We start from the raw sequence: 17,523 nt of genomic DNA, 5'->3' as shown, positions 1-17,523 counted from the left end.
TCTTGATACTTGTTCAGTACCACTGTGCTTCGAAAATTCCATTGCGTTCTTGTCATAAAGCAACATTACACATCAATCCGGCACTTTTACGTGAAAACATTTATTTACTGGAGGAAAAGTTAATTCATTTTGAATTTTTAACCATCGAGTAAGCTTGAAAATGTCTAATACGGCCGTAGCTCAACATCGACCGCTGGGATTTATTGGCCTACACACAGAATTCACAGTAAGTTTGAGGAAACGTAAAATTTTGTTTTCATAAATAACAAATTCAATTGTCCCCTCAGAAAGCGCTAAACGAGGCGTTCCAAAGACAAGATGCTCAAATTTTGCGCGCTTCCTATGAGTCCTTTGGTGCCAATACCGATCATGATAAAAAATCGCCAATGGATCAAGCATTTCGCGAAATGCTACTTTTCCGGCTAAGTGACAATGTGGAACAGGTGGGCGCACTTGTGCGCTTATCCGTTGAGGCTGTGCGTGCAGAGATAGTTTCCGTAACCATACCCGTTGTGTTATTGGGTGATATTTTCGACGCAGTTACGCTGGATAAATGTGAACAAATATTCAGTTTTGTCGAAGAGATGGTTGAAGTGTGGAAGGAGGACATATTTTTCTCATCCTGCAAGAATAATATCTTAAGAATGTGCAACGATCTTTTACGTCGTTTGTCGCGCGCACAGAACACCGTGTTCTGTGGACGCATTTTGTTGTTCCTATCCAAATTTTTCCCCTTCTCTGAGCGTTCGGGTTTGAACATAGTCTCAGAATTCAATTTGGATAATGTTACTGAATATGGTGTCGACGGTAAAGATCTGGACGATACTTTGGAAGACACCGTGGAAGATATACCCATCAAAATTGATTACAATTTATATTGTAAATTTTGGTCATTGCAAGATTTTTTCCGCAATCCCAACCAGTGCTACAGCAAAGCACAATGGAAAATGTTTCAAGCTGTGAGTACAATATTTGTCTCTTGTATTTAAAAATATATATAAATAAATTGTATTTTACAAACAGCACGCTGGTACCGTACTAGAAGCTTTTGACAGTTTCAAGCTGGAGGAACCACGTCTCAGCAGCGCTGCAGAAAAGAGTGAAAGTGCTCTTACAGCTGCCGATTACCTGGAGAATATGCGAATGGATTTGGTTGCGGATATGGCAACTGAAACAGTTGATTCAACGTCCAACCCGACAGACCAGATAGTTCGCCAGTCTGATCATTTCTTCGCTAAGTTTCTGACAAATCCGAAGTTACTTACTTTACAGTTATCCGACTCTAACTTTCGCCGTTCGGTACTGGTGCAGTTCCTGATACTTTTTCAATATTTACAGTTGACCGTTAAGTTTAAGACGTAAGTAGTGAAAGTGTGACGGCGTCATTACTCTTATTGAAAATGTATTAAAACTCTTTACAGTGAATCGAACACACTCACCACTGCACAAACAGATTTCATTAAAGAGACCGAGGGAAAAGTATACAAATTACTCGAAGAGACACCACCAAATGGAAAACGTTTTTCGCGTACCGTGCAACATATGTTAACGCGTGAGGAAATGTGGAACAACTGGAAGAACGATGGTTGTAAAGAGTTCCGCAAGCCTGATGATTCCGAAACAGAAAGTAGCACGAACAAAGATGCGGGCAGTGCCGATGCTAAACCGCCAGCTCCGAAACGTGCCAAACGCACGCTGGGCGATAGTTTGCGCGATGCGCATCGCGGTGGAAAATTTTTCTTGGGCAAGTGAGTATATTTACCCGCTAAATAAATGAATTTTTTTATAATCACTACTTTGCAGTGATGTGCTAACACGCCTCTGGAACTACTCGCCCGATAATCTGCAGGCTTGCAAGAGCGAAGAGCGCAATTTTCTGCCACAAGTTGAAACATTCCTAGAAAATCCGCATGAAAAGAACGATCCGTCGTTTGAATGGCGCGCATTACGTCTGCTTGCGCGACAGTCGCCACACTTCTTCACCTTCTTAAACTCGCCATCATACAAAATAGCCGACTATCTGGAGGGTGTACGTCGCCGTTTGGCCAAGGATCGTATAGATAATGCCAAAGCAAGTATGAACGCAAACAACGCTTCATCAGTTGGTAGCAATTTATCGACCGAATCACCTAATGCCAACGAAAGCAATAGTGATCAAGGTTCTAACAATCAAGAAACCGAGGGTGAACCAGATGCCGATGGTGTTGGCGTAGGCGATAATGACGGAGACGGCGACGGCGATGGTGATGCCATGCTCACCGAAGAAGATGTGCAAGGTGATTTGGACAAAGCCGATGACGATCGTAATGCGCACACCAAACCGATGACGGCTACCGCTGAACAAATTGAAGAAATCGCACCGCTCATTGGTGATGACTGGAAGAAATTGGGCAAAAAGTGTGGTTACACCACCGACGAATTGCTTTACTTTGAGTCTGAGCATCCCGATCGTGACGGCGGCTGCATTGCAATGCTACGTAACTGGTTTGCCGACGACGATGACGCCAGTCTCGACAACTGGGCCTACATGCTTGAGGGTTTGGAAATAAATGCGGCAGCTAAAGCAGTAAAGGCGCTCATCGAACGCCTCACAGCCAAAGAGGACAAAGTGGAGTTGCTATCGGATTAAAGTGTGGCGCTATAAATGTTTACAATTTTAGTACTCAACACTGGGGTTAACTGCATAACTCGGTTTTGATTTAGTTTATATTTTAATAATTTTCCAAAAGTCAAGTTTACAATAATAATTTATCACATGTACAGGGTGTGTATGCATACCGCTGTTTACATTAACATTAAGTCGTCATCTAAACTCTTGGCGGTCCACGCAGACAATTGGCCTCTTACGTCGTCTTGTTAGCACCTGGAGGCAACTGATCTTACAACTTTCCAGTCAGCGTTGTTAGTTTCTATGAGATTAAATGTGTTTGTGTCTGTATGTTTGGGTGTATAGGTGTCTATATAAGGCTGGTTGTAGTTATGACGCAATGCCTATCTTTTTCTCGGCACCTGTCCCGGTTTGGGTTTATTATGCAACATTGTGGCGCAGCGTGGTATATGTCGCTCCGCCGCAGATTCATTGAAGCGACGCATACAATGTGGACATTGTATGTAGTCAGGATTCTCCGACGGTGGCGGTGGTGGCAAATCACTCAACTTGCCGCCGCGTGCCAAATGCGCCTGCACCTGTTTGGCAGCGCGTATGGCTTGTATGAATTCCTCGTGTTTCTTGCGCCAATTGTTCTTCTTCAGACTGGCCGTCATGCCGCTAGCAGCCGCTGCGCTGGAGTATGCGGATTTGTTGCTGTTACGGGTTTGTGCTTTCTTGAGATACTTTTCGGCTTCTGTGCCGCGCAAACGATGGCGCGCCGCATCGAAAATCTTACGCTTGGTATGTGCCATTTTCTCGCATACCACCTCGTGCTTGGCCAGACGTTCCGTATTGAAATGACGATTGCAATAGCGGCAGAGACCCATATTACCGGTGTCCGCATCAGCGTTGGATGGCATTCTGGTGTTCTGTGGAAGTGAGGAAACACATGAGATTAGTTGGAAATTGAAATCTTTAATACATTGACGCACACAACTTACATTCGAAGCCATATTTCCCGAAGTTCTTCGTGGCGGTGTCTAAAAGTCAGTTAAGAAAAATATAACGTATAATTTTATTACAAATAATTTATAAAATATCGATGAAATGTCATTCAAACACACGTCAAAACGGACGCATTAGCAGCTACAAAAATAAATGTTGCCTACCTTCATTGAAACTACTGCAGTACGTTTGGTAGTTTTCGCAGCGGAGCTTGTCCTAGGCGCTGGCGTGGCACGTGCCGTAGACGTCGTTGTAGTATTTACCGGACGTTTAGCAGCCTGCGTCGACATCACTGGCGAAGGAGATTTCTTTGTTACAACGGGATTCAGTTTAAGACTGTTCGATGACTTCGCGCGTCCCAATGCATCGTTGTTGTTGTTGCGCTCGTCGGGAGATTGCAAGCCCAAGCTAAGCGATGACATTTCCTTTGACAGTGTATCAGTATTGCCGTTCTGTAACCGTTTCGGTGGACTACGCACCAACGTCGTACCACCAGTGGACACTTTGGTCGTGACACGCGTGCGTACCGTTGTTATGTTGCCATTTTTCGTTGATTGCAGATTGTGTATTGCACCACCGGTCTGACGCATAACCGGCGACGACGTACCTTTGGCCGTTGTGGCGATTGGCTTCAGCGGATTGGCACGATCAATGCCGGCGCCGCGTCTACGCTCGTCGAACATTTGACGCACCTGTGGCGAACGCAAGCAAGCAATTAAATGATAAGAAGATGTTTTGTAGTACAAATCTCCAGCTTACCTTGCCGTTTGTTATGCGTTTGGTGTCAACAACATCTTCCGTATTACTGCCACCCTCATCAGTCATCTCCAGGCGTCGTTGTTCACGCTCCTGTTGCTGTTTCTGTTGAAAGCGCATCTGCAAAAAAAAATGAAATCAAACACAATTGACAATTTTTCAATTAATAAACAAAAATCGTATATGCAAGTTGTTCAACAACTGTTGTCTGCCGACTCGAGACGTAAGTGATTTATTTACAAGAAAGACAATTAAAATTGTTTATTTCGTATGCCGACTAATCGATTGTGGCAAAACTCACATCGTACGTTGAGTTCAAATCTGCAGGTGGCAAGTGACTAAGCGCCTCCACTAATCTACGGCCCGCCCATGATTCGCTCAACTTGACTGGCGGTATGATTTGATCGTGTAATAGCTCATCATGCGGACTTATGGTAGTCATATTGCAAACAAAACAAACCTCCAACTTCGAGGTGAGTATGTGATTTAAACGTTAACTCTAACTCTTTGACTAATCTATATATAATCCCTTATAATATAGTTAAGTTGTGCGCTTGGTGTGCAATCACCGCTTTGTATGCGTGGCATGTCCTTCCGCTGATGGACAAAATAACACTAAACACATGTGGACAACAACGTAGTAAATTGCTGTCTCTCACTGCCAAATGCCAAATGTAAAAGCGAAAACATTTACGCGATTGAGCTCATTACTCACACGTTATTTGGTCAACCAAGTAGCCAATTCAACAGCCACCCCACCGAACACACCCCATCAGCAGCGGTCATCCTTCGTTGAAGTACATATGTGTGTATGGTAATTAACAACAACAAATTGTGTAAAAATAACAAGCAAAGCCAAAACAGTCAAAGTCACACATGCATGCGTATATTAAACATACGTGCCACACAAATAAACACACCCATGTACCGTTAAGTACTTACGTTAGCGCCACATTTGCGTTCCTTGAATGCGCGAAGAAGACGCACCAGCGAAATTGTCAAGCTACGTGATTCCGCTTTGCCGACGACACTACTTCCACCAACACTCATGCCGCAGCAACAACAATATATTAGAACAACAACAACAACAATGACAATACGGCACTTGTGTATACTATTTAAGACAATTAATGGTAAGCGAATCAAGCTCTTATTTATTAACTTTTTTTTTTATAAATATTTTTCTTCGTTCACAAAATTATCCATGCGAGTGTAGGCTCCTCAAAGCAGTTGTGGCCTTCAAGGAATCGAACATTAGCCCGCAGCAATCAATTGATGTACATGCTTATAAGACTCTTAAGTGTGCGAGTGTGTGTGTGCATAGTGCCTCGACCTTCTGCCGATCGATAAAAAACGGCTTTGTGTCGCTTTGAAGAAAGCTATTTAGCGTAGGAAAATTGGAAATCTAAACACTAAAGCCACCACATTGATCCCTACATATTAATGTATATGCACCTACTTAAGTGAATGTATTGTGCTTGTGCATACTTAACGTGTACTTGTTCCGGCCAGCGTTGTCAATTGAAAGTGCACGCACACAGACACACATACCCTTGCTTGTATATTTGTTTGTATATACGCGAGTATTTACGCTACAAATGCAGGTTGTCATGGTTGGGGCGTTGTATTTGGCCCACACTAATGAGTCCCACGTTGTCATTGGCGTGCATGCATGTGTATACATACAAACATACATTCAATTGCATTCTAAAGTGCTGTGTAGAGCGCACCACATTTCATTATTTGTTTATTTTTCTATTAAATCCGAAAATAGTCACATAATTTAATTAAAAATATGGAATTTTCGCAAATCGATGGAATAATTTCTAAATTATTTAATTGAGTAGAAAGTTAAATAATAACTGTTTAGAAACTAAAAGCGGGTTGTTATTATTTTTGACAACAGTCAGAGTTCGTCAAAACTTTTAGATAACCATTTTTTATTGAAGAAATTTTCCGTTTGAATACTGTTATTTCAGTATTTTATATGTGAAATAAATATTTTAAATTCATTTAAAGAAAAAATTATCCTTAAGGGATTAGGGATAATCAGGCTTTTAAAAAAATATTTTTAGGCATTTTCGTTAAGTTTAAAGTTGATCCGATAATTACTTTTCGAGTTATTCGACAAACAGCAAAGAGCAGCTGCAAACAACTTTAAATGCGCTTTTCTCAAAACTATGATTTTTTGAGGTGGTGACAACTGTAAATCGAAAACCGCTCAGTAGATTTTAATGAAGTTTATATAGCTTTTAGAATACATACTAATCCTGGGCATTTTTTTTGGAGTTTTTCCGAAAATCTAGAAAAAAAATTTCTTGAGATCGCAATTTTGTTAAATTTTTGAAAAAAAAACTTCGAACAGTCCCAGGATTATCTATTTATAAAACTCATTTTCTACTAACTACTACTAACCTCTCAAACTATATAATTTCAAGATCCGTTGCAGATCAGAAAAATATATTCCTATTTTTACAACAACAAAAACGTAATAGCAATATTTCTTTTTTGAGGTTATGTCTCATAATTTTTTCAAATTATTGTGCGAGTGCTACTAAACTAAATTTTATTTCAACATCTAAATAAACAAGCATATTATGTTAAATTTTAAGTGAAATGTGTAGAAATTTTATTGAACGACATTTCTTTTTTACCCTGTTTCGATGAAAACAATTTCCTACTGACCCCACATAACCCCAATTATTTGTGACGTTGCGCTTAATTGGGCACTTGGTGGCCAAAGGCTCGTCTAGGTACACAAGTTCGTAAGTGAGTTGGTTTGCCCGTGAAAAAACAGCTGAAATTTTATTTTTTGGACAAACTTTTTGATTTGTTTTTGTAATGATTACATTGTCATTCATAACTTGTATTGAACATCGCCGCAATTGTTTGGGTATTTATTTTTATATGCCTGCCATTGATGGACATGACTATATATTAATTACGTCGATAATCTATGAAAATTTAATAAGAACTTGACCTTGAGCGATATCTATTTAATATGCCTAATTTACGCGAGTTAATCAATTATATTGCGGGGAACACAACAATATTTCTTTATTTTATGATTATTAACACACTGGTTTCACTACTTAAGTATTATTAATAGTAACCGTTTATGTTTCTATTTTTGTTGTTGATAATGTCTCTCTAAGCTTAAACAGATGAGAATGGATGGAATGGATTTGAGATGGATGGTTTAATAATTTTTGCGATTTACCAAAAGAGCTACGTAATTTCGACTGAGATCAAACTAAAATATAGATTATTTGTGAAGAATCTCGGAGAAGAGGTTTACTCATGTATGTGACAACAGATATGTGATCATCAAAGTATATTTTACGGTTCCCAAAATGTTCAACTTTGTCAAACGATTCGTACTGCTGTGTGTATTTTTAATTGTATGGGTGATTTTAGTTGAGGCCATGTAACGGGTAAATTTTCAAGGTCGAGGAAACTAAGGAAAAGATCCGGTCCGGTCGCTAAAATTAATGATTGGAGAATACTTGTTTCTAGGTTAGATCACTTTTGTTACTGACTCTCATTCTCTGGTTAATTACTCTGTTCTGTTAAAGATATACTAACACCAATAACTATAAGATAGTTGATAGATGATAATGGGTCGATAGGTGGAAATCATCTTGGACTGATGAAACTGAAGCTCTCGGCGCTACTTATTGTAATTATGAGTCGCTGTTTTCTTAGTAATCTCCTAAAGATTTTGAGAGTTTTTTCCTAACTCCTCAATTGTATCTGGTACAACAATTAATACTAATAATAGTTTACAATAATAATGATCAAACTCCGTACTTCATTCGAGTCAATTGCTAACCTTTGTCTTTAACTCCAATTTGAGTTACGCAATTCATTAATAATCAGCACTGCTGTACACCTACAAGTGGTTTGCGAGCGTGCAAGGTTGTCTGTGCCCCTCATATCCGCAAATACGTATGTAGGAACGTAGATAACTTAATCCGCTACAGTTCAAAATAGTATGTATACAAGCACACAAGTTACCTTTGCCCATTTAAGGAGTACAAAACAGACAGCCTGTTATCTTACCATTAGCAGCAGTCTATGTCTATATGCATATAGATATATGCTCGTATATAAGTACAAATGTATGTGATCAGCTGTGCTGCAAATCTGTGTAGGTCTACTGAGATTTTCCGTAAAAGGCATAACTTTAATTAAATGCGAACGTGATTCATCGCCACAATGAACTCATAAAGTGAGCAACTAGACAACATCAACAACAACGCATTCGGAGCTTAACGGCTTTTAGTTGAAAATTTTGAATAACGCAAATACAGTTTCCATATATCGCACACACCTAACTGCCGCCCAACTAAGATGCTAGAAATTGCAAAGCAAAGCAACTCAAATGAAATCAAATTAGGTAATAACTCTAAAGATAGCTTAATAATTGTCAAAGCAAATAAAGCGCGGCAAATGCATAAACTTAAACTGAATGCTAGAACTCCCATTTAGTAGATACATATGCAAAATTTATAGATGTGTGCACATTCACACCTCTATGCACCACCCACTAAATGCGCGGTGCTGTACAGTATTTTCGTTCAGATGAATCACGAGAGACAAAGTTGATACAGTTGTTGGTTAATAGCGTAAGCACATAATTAAAAAATCAATTAACTTACGAAGAATACGTAACCAAAATATTATTAACAAATATCACTTTTCGTGATTTTTACAAATATTGCCTACATTTAGGATAAAATCAGGAAATGATCCTGTTTTGGAAATTTTATTGTGTATCATCAACTTGCTTGGACTCTATATACAGCACATATAACTAAAAATGAACTAGTCGTTCCGAAAAGAGGATGGACAATAAAAAGTAAGGAGCTAAGCTCGGTCTTGAGGCAAAGGCAAGCACCAGTACTGGAGTTGCAGATAACCCCAGTTACTAAGCAGAAGGGGAAGCGGGATGCCTAGGATGAGGTTGCTGGCAGGGCCTTCGCTTTGAAATATCCTATTTTTAATGTAGAAGAATCAGGAAAGGTTATGTATGCGGAGCAGTGTCCTGCTGCCTACGTACTTAGAAAGTTAAATTCATACAATGGATGAGATACCGAAGAAATGAGTTGCTGATGTTGCCCGGAACCGGATTATCATTGGCGGCACGGATAAGGGTAATCCCGAACACAAAATTCACGGGGCTCAATGGAAGTGGTTACAAGCGGCGCTGACGAACGTGATGTTGGAAGTTAAACAATCCAGGTCAGCCATCTTTATGCACACATGTCGGCGGGTACCAGGGCCAAATCAATCAACAATAGCCAAGGTAGAGGAAGTATATCCCGGAGCACTAGCCTTGCTAGTCTATAGGAAGGATATACCATCCATACCAAGGGCACAGGTATGGATACCGGGCCAGATAAGATAGCTCATTGGAGCCTGTTTCACAAAAGAAACTCAGAAATCTGTCCTCATATACTATTATATAATACTATTTTGTTGTCATCATATAAGAACAAACTGCTTTATATTCTCACTTTGTGAACCCAAAAGACCCCTTCGCGAGAAATATTGCGCAAACAGTCGGTTTATTTGAAATTAATACCCTCTATAAAAATATGCATATGAACTTTAAAAATTTTTTTGTAATTTTTTTCATCAGTCGCATCACAACTTGTGAGACTTGCATAAGCGCTTACACGACCGTGCCACTTTTGACGCTCATTTAAATGCGTTTATGTCAACAAAAGCGATTTTACATAATTTTCAGAGCTTATAAGCGCATTAACAGCCAGATTAATATACATACATATGTATACCATATGTACTAATATATGCAAATATATGTACGTAAGAACAGCGAACGAACACTCACCTGCATCTGAGCTAGCCTTGAGTTGGCTGCTGCGACACCTTGTGACGCCATCGCCAAATATGATTTGCTTCGGCCAACAAACCAAACACAGCGAACAAAAAAAAAACACGACACAAAATGAGAAGCGGTTGCGAAGACGAAATCCAAGCTGCTGCTGCTGCTGCTGCGGCGACAACGACGACGGCGACGCGACGACACCGATAAACCCAAAACAATGAAGCGATGCTAATTTATTATTGCCGACGGTGCTGTTGTCAATTTAATACTTGTTTTTCTATTATTTAATTTTTTTTTGTTTTTCCCCCTCCTTTTTTTGTCGTTTATTAGACGCGTTACGTCAGTCGTTGTTGTTGTTGTGACGCGTGCGGAAGACAGCACCAACTGTTGCTGTCGTGCTGAAGGAAGCGTGTGGGCCTGCTAAGCTTGCTGCAGTCGCGTATGTCGATAGCCGGCAGCAGCGCGTGTAACTTGCGCAAACGTCCCACAGCTGTTTGACGGCTGTTGATATGCACACAAACTCAAGTGGTGGTTGGCGGCCCGCGTACCTCGCTCGCGCTAGTGACGTGTCTTTGAGTGATTCACGCGTCTTACCAGGCGCGCTGATTGGTGTTGTTGTTATTATTGTTACAAAACTATTTATTATAGTTCGTTGTACTGCCGTCAAGTGATCTGTATGCGTCTCTAAAGCGCTTCGCTGTGTTGCTTTATTGTGTGGCCCTGCGTCGATTACTAAATTGTTGTTGCTGACACTTTCGGCTGTTGCAATTTTGCTTTCAATTCACTGTCACTGCCGCTCTTAATAACAGTTATTAACTTTTTTTTTATTTTTTTTTTTAATATTTCGATAATTGAGGATGCCTTCAACGCGCTTGGTATACACTGCGAGAAAGCGTAGAGATTCTGTGTTGATTAAACTTAAATATTCGAGGTTATGTTTGGTTTCGCACACTGCAAATTTACGAAAATAGTTTTAGCTAGTTAATTTTCTTCAGCAAAGTCAGTCGCAATAATATTTGGAGTTTCGTTATCTAATTGATTTGTTGGGAACTGTTTTTATGTTGATTTGTTGGTCATAAAATTCTGTAAGAAATAAAAAAAAAAAACATTTTTTTTAATTAAATTGTATTGACAAAATTAATTCCAGCCTAAAAAGGGCTTGGAAACATCAAAAAACAGCCTCAAGCAATTGGCACAATTTTCAAATTAGTCACAATGTCGTTAATTGTTGTTGTTGCGGCAGTTACGTGCACGGCACCCACGCATAAGTAATTCAAAATTACGTACAATTTTAACAGACGTACTGAGAAACATACAAACAGACACAGAAATGTAATTCAATTTATACTTCACGGTCACTTGTCCAAAATTAGACAACGCCACAACAAGAACAAGCACAAAAAGCCGCCATAAGTCGCTCAAAAGCCGCTGCTACTGCTTACATATTACATACTCTTCCGTGCTCCAACTTACTTACGCGCTTCGAAATGCTCATTATATCCACTTTTAATACTTACATCTGTTTATTCACAAGAAAATTTTTATAATTTTTTTCCTGTTTTGCAAATATTTTTTTTTTTCTTTTTTGTATAATAAACACGCCAAAAATGTCGTAGTTATAATTAAATAAGAATTGATTGAAAAAAGCAATAACAATTAATCGAAAACGATTTGATAAATATTTTATTGCCAGTTTTCTGCTTTGTAGTGTTACTCATATATAAAAAATTATGCTGATAAAAATGTAGTAAATTTTTTTTCTTAAGTGAATAAATTAATGATTTTAAATACTTATGAATATTTATAAGCGCGCACAGTGGGTCTGAAAAGGTTTCGTAAGCGTAATTTTTGCAGTGTAAAGCAATGAAAGGAGCTTAAGGAAAGGAAAGGAATCCCTTTGGTATACATTCCTTAAGAATTTCCAAGTTATATTTAGATTATATTCGTAAAACGATCATTATAAGGGCTTATAAATGATCTCTGGAACTTGTCACTTTTTATTTAGTAAAGTGGTTTTTGAAAAGCGCAAAGCATATGTCTTTAGAGCCGTCCACATGAGCGAGGAGTACCGAAGACGATGGAACCATGAACTGTATGAGTTATACGGCCTCTTGAATATAGTTAAACGCATAAAAATCCAACGAATACGCTGGTTGGGAAGACGATGCTCTAGTGAAAAGCTCCTTTGAGACGAGATCCATTGATGGAAAACTTAAGCAAGGGCGCCCACGCATCCAATAGAAAGATCGAGTGCATGGTGACCTGTCATTACTTGGGATGTACAACTGGCGTGATTTCGCAGAGGATAGAAGCAAATAGTGAAGTTTTGTATTCTTGGACCAGACCCACCAATTGTTGTAGTGCCAAAAAAGAAGCAGAAATGTATGGAAAACTTCGAGATTGTTGTAGTCAATGTCCAATAAACACGTTTCCTTCGTTCTTTCCTTTCGGTTGCAATACTAATGATCCAAGTTTAGTAAATTTTGTGGAATTATAGACCTACTATAGCACAGAAATGTTGCAAAAATTAAATTTTACGTTGAAATAATATTCCGATCTAACCGATTAATTTCTTATAATGGATCGTTGTTTCTCATAAAAAAAAATTATTTGAGAGGTTTTCGTATCCAAAAGGTTTAGTATAATTATTTGAATTCGGGAACATTTCTAAGTTTTGAGTTTTGAATCATTTCAACCTGAATGTTCGTCTTATAGCGTTTCACTTTATGCCCTTCTTTATGGGGTGGATCATTGTCCTCTTAAAATTGTTTTTATGTGACCCTTTTAGACTATACTTGCTACTATATTCAAGGTTTTGGGAAACGATTGATTTCTAATTATCACAGACGGAGATACCGTTTTCTAAAGTTGTTGTTGTTCTTGAAACATAAAATGTATATTCAGAAACATGCTCAAATAATCCGGGTTCTTGAAACATTGAGAGACACCAATCTCCAGGCGACATATGATCTAACAACAGCACTTACTTCAAACTACATATTTCTTTGATGGGTTTTTGTCATTCTTTCACCGCACACTGTGCCTTTCCTTCCATTATTTCCGCATTGACCCGACAGTGTTGACGTAATTGCACTAGAGTTCCTTGCTGCCGTTGGATTTCCCGGCAGGGTTTTGGAATGTAATATTTTATGCAGATTATTGCTATTGCTTTTTCTGCGCAGGAACACATTGATAAACCGGCTCGCGTGTCCTTTAAGGTGTGGTTTGGGTTTGGTGAACGTCAACGACTGGTCAAAGTCTTACAATTGTATTGTTTGGCGACGCACGCCGTGAGACCTCGGCAACACCTTTAGCGGCCAAAACGTTCCCACAACTATCGCATATACACTTAGGTGCGGTTTTACTTTACTACATACTAGATGAGTTTATTGACTTGCGGGCACGCACCGGCAGAGTAACATACAAATTTATATATCACTACGGGTATTTATGTAAATGCAATGCGCTCGCCGGCATTACGACTACACACAGGACGTGACCGCATTCGTTGGGATTGCCTGCGCTCGACTACTTTGTTTTCATAACACTGATAACTTCGCGGTTTTCGTGCTTTGTTGTGACGCTGCCGTTAAACGCTAAACACAATACTAATTTGCAATAAGAAAAAAAATTATAAGCAAAACAGGCGCCTTCTCACGCCACATGCAACCCACGTACGAAGGCAGGTAATGTGTGTGTGTATTTATGTGCGCTTGCTTGTTGAAAGCGGTTACGTGTCCTCCAGCCGGTATTCGAAGGTGTTTTTGAGGAGGTGTGATGGCATTCCAACAACTTTCGAAAGTGGTTAGTAATAATCATAGAGATACCATACATATATTTCATTTCTTTATTTATATATATATTTTTTTTTACTTTCGCAGCTCGCAAACCCACAACAACACCAATAATCAACGGCAAAATTATAACAATTGCAGATGATTTCAACAAACAAGCGAAGCCCTCTGCTTAAGCATTTCGAAAATTATAATAATAACGCGCAACAACAACAACAAAAACAAAATAAAGATTGCGATTTTTTTTTTTTTTCAAAAATATTAATAACATAACTCACCAGCTGTATGACCGCTGTTGTCTGTTTTGTCTTCTTCGTGCCTTTCAAATATTTCGCCGTTCCTTTGCCGCGCTTCAAGTTCTTTTTTTATATTTTTTTATTTCTTATTTATTGTCTCGAGTATTAATATTGTTGGTTTGAAACTAGCCACATTTATCATTCATTTATTTATCTTTTTATTTCTGCTTTATTACTGTTGTTGTTGTCATAAGTTATATAGTGAGCTGACCAGCGCAGCGCGACGCGTCTCATACACGTTACTAAAATATGAAATCACAAAATCGTGAAATTGTGCCGCCAAAACAAAACGCTCTTCTGTTTGCTTAGAAGTTTATGCGAAGACTGTCGCGAGCAATGCTTGCGAAAAGTTTACTAACCGACTTTACACAGAGCTCGAATGCTCCACAACAGAGCCGCCGGCTGCGATGAGTAGCTGTGCCCGCTCCACACCGCATGCCCACACAGCAGCACACACGCAAACAAACGGACTGCACTGGACGCCAAAGCTAGCCGCGCTAACTGACAGCTAAACTGGCTTCAAGCATACTACTACACAACACTTAGCAACTTTGCTTACTCACAGTCGCGTCGACTGTTTCTCGCAGCGCGTGAGTGTGCGCTAACCCCACAACGCTTACTGGGATGGATGGATACACGTACAAAAATATAAAAAAAAATCAAGTTGTTTTGTTGGAATTTGTGAGTTGCGAATAAAGCAAAAACAATAAGAATCACAAAGTCTCAACTACATAATTCCAAAAGTGAAAGAGTTATAGAAAAGACACAACAGAGACACTGAGAAGCGACGAGCAAAATTATGCATAATTGTGTATGACATGCCTTAATTCAACACAAATTCCAAAGCGGCGAAGTTCAACGCCGCGTTGCGCGCTCACACTGATGCAAGTGCCCGCAAATAGGCAGTGATGTAGTTTAGGCTGGCGCGTCCCTTCGCGCGCTGAAGTGGCAGCGGGCGCGCTGTGCATTTAGCCATGCCTTCTTTAAGTGTTTTATTGCGCTGTTTTGGTTGTAGTGCAACAGCCATTAAACAACTTGTAGCTTGTGCCTGGTAAAATCACTTGACTTCAATTAGACGCCAGGCGTTGCAAGTGTCGCTGAGCATGCGCGGCATCAGCAAATATGCCGGAACAGTCATTATTGCAAATCAATTTGTCAAAGTTAATTTATCTACAAGTTGCCTGCTCAATTAAATTCGTTTTTTGGTATCGAGTTTGAAATAGTAGAGGCGCGCGAAGGCAGCTGCGTTGTGTATATGTACTCGAGATCTGCCTTTCAACTGGAATAATTTAGAAAGGTTATCTTGGTGTTCGGTATTTGAGTTGTATAATTCATCACTAGTCTTATCATCTTGGTTGGATGGTTGAAAAAGTAGCTTGCGAGAGCTCCTGAGCCCAGCCGACAGCACATAAGCTTTCATTTGGTTCTAGAGCTCTCCCTTTCAACTATATATACCAAACATATACTATATCCTGGCCTTAGTATTTACTTTTTTCAATAATTATACGGTCCGTGGTTTTAGAAGAATCACATTTTTATTGGGAGCTACTGGGTCTGAGCTTGATACATATTCTTGATTAACCGTAATGGATGATTCCTTCCTTCCTTATAAAATACGTGCTAAAATATGGGAACTCCCCCCAAAAAACATGACTTAAACAGTAAAACATTTTGAAATATATCAAAACGGTCGAAAATCTCGAACATTTCATAATTTCATCCAGACACAATCTCGTCATTAAATGGGAAGTACCCTATCAAGTTACTTAAATCCCACGTTCCTTAAAGTAGAAGTCTCTTGGTCGGAGCACTAACCCACAGTAATTTTCTGGTTCACTCTCTGTGGGTGGTATTCCAAGACATGAGGTGTTGCGTCCATTGTTACAAGCTCCCTTTGAAACGATCGAACGGTCTCGGGCAGCTTATGGGACCTGCGTTCTCGGCCACAACAGACTGATGCTTGATACTTAAATAAAGTGATTTGACAAAAATAGTTTGGACTTCCCTAATGACATCTGTTTCCCTATAAAATGCCTATCTAATTAGCAAATCCATATTTATGATTACCATTTGAAGTAGCAATCAGAGAACTATAAAACAATGCAATTAACTTTCTCTTATGTTCCATCGAATCGCACTTAAAATTACCAGATGCATTGTACCCAGTTGGTTACAGACATACATACAGACAGATTTGGACTTAGGCATATGCAGATATACTATATAGATAGCTATAAAGACATTCACCTTACATACAAACTACCATGAAGCTCACTACTCAAGAGTGGCGAAGAACTCCACAAGTGCAGCCAAATGGAAAATTCCAACCGCATTTAATTGTTGCAATGAAGACGCAGCTGGCTGCCAGACAACAACTAAGTCAGCAATTTTGTATTATAAAATAGACTGAAGAACAATTGTAATGACCAGCGAGGAGAAAGAGCAAAATTCTGCGATCGGTACTTGAAACTATGAATACGTGGGTGTGTTTAATGATTTATATTCTTCCTAAATACACAAAACCAGACTTTGCCATTATATTGCGTCTAGAATATTGAAGTTTGCTTTGTGCAGATTATTGCCAAAGGCGTTTACCATACTGCAAACTTGGTAACATGCCCTCGTAAATTGAAAAGGAAGTATACATGTGTTCATTTGTATTTTTATTTGTCTACATTTCTTTTTGATTTTCATACTCGAGTTCTTATTTGTTATGCCTTCTTATTGCCCACTTTTGCTATAATAATCATCAGAGTGCTTTGTATGAGCTTTTATGCGCGATTAGGGAGCTGTAAACCATTGTAGCAGCAACACTCACTAGTTGTGGCTATATAAATATGAAATACATAGTATATTTATGTACATATATGTGCAATATCTGGGCGAATTTGTTGCTTCATAAGTTTTGCAGGGATGTGTATGTTGAAAGCAAACAAAATCAACAAAGCTGAAGGGGAAACAGTTTCTGGAACTAAAGACTAAACAGTATAACAGCATATGCATTTATTTAAGCTCAAAAGTTGGCGAATTAATAGTTGCTGCAAAATACTTGTAGTTTTTTCTTCCCAAAGGCTAGATAAACACGTACATATATACCTTTAGATATGCATATTGTTGCATTTACTTATATACTCGTATATATTTCTTGTGCAAAAGTGCGAACTGAACTTGATTTTTGCGCCTGCGCACAGTTGTATTCCGGTAGGCCTTGCTATGCTACTTGCTCTC

At 39.1% G+C, this 17,523-nt stretch overlaps 2 protein-coding genes and 1 long non-coding RNA gene across 5 annotated transcripts; 2 read left to right on the top strand and 1 right to left on the bottom strand.

Moving 5' to 3' along the window:
• The first annotated feature begins 51 nt into the window (after positions 1 to 51).
• On the top strand, positions 52 to 2,799 carry LOC105213288 (THO complex subunit 1). The gene is made up of 5 exons (XM_011185999.3): positions 52 to 226; positions 288 to 959; positions 1,024 to 1,358; positions 1,422 to 1,748; positions 1,804 to 2,799. The coding sequence occupies exons 1-5, from the start codon at positions 161 to 163 to the stop codon at positions 2,627 to 2,629; spliced, it is 2,226 nt and encodes a 741-aa protein (XP_011184301.1). The 5' UTR covers positions 52 to 160; the 3' UTR covers positions 2,630 to 2,799.
• LOC105213289 (zinc finger C2HC domain-containing protein 1C) lies at positions 2,689 to 14,638 on the bottom strand. Of its 3 annotated transcripts, none has more exons than XM_029041028.2 (6): positions 14,278 to 14,638; positions 10,209 to 11,288; positions 4,355 to 4,471; positions 3,760 to 4,287; positions 3,583 to 3,630; positions 2,689 to 3,519 (listed from the first exon to the last, which is right to left on the bottom strand). In XM_029041028.2, the coding sequence occupies exons 2-6, from the start codon at positions 10,257 to 10,259 to the stop codon at positions 2,992 to 2,994; spliced, it is 1,272 nt and encodes a 423-aa protein (XP_028896861.1). In that variant the 5' UTR covers positions 10,260 to 11,288; positions 14,278 to 14,638; the 3' UTR covers positions 2,689 to 2,991. The 3 variants fall into 3 exon arrangements, with proteins under 3 accessions (XP_028896861.1, XP_011184302.1, XP_028896862.1); XM_011186000.3 differs by having other exon boundaries at positions 3,592 to 3,630; positions 14,278 to 14,635; XM_029041029.2 differs by lacking the exon at positions 14,278 to 14,638 and adding an exon at positions 11,723 to 11,820.
• LOC128919881 (uncharacterized) lies at positions 11,930 to 14,427 on the top strand. The gene is made up of 2 exons (XR_008470016.1): positions 11,930 to 14,009; positions 14,087 to 14,427. It is a non-coding gene; the product is annotated as an uncharacterized LOC128919881 (long non-coding RNA).
• Positions 14,639 to 17,523: the final 2,885 nt, after the last annotated feature.

The sequence above is a fragment of the Zeugodacus cucurbitae genome, chromosome 2 (assembly GCF_028554725.1).
Source record: "Zeugodacus cucurbitae isolate PBARC_wt_2022May chromosome 2, idZeuCucr1.2, whole genome shotgun sequence".
NCBI classification, from domain to species: domain Eukaryota; kingdom Metazoa; phylum Arthropoda; class Insecta; order Diptera; family Tephritidae; genus Zeugodacus; species Zeugodacus cucurbitae.
Note: the sequence above shows the minus strand (reverse complement) of the source record. Positions and strands in the feature narration are given on the sequence as shown.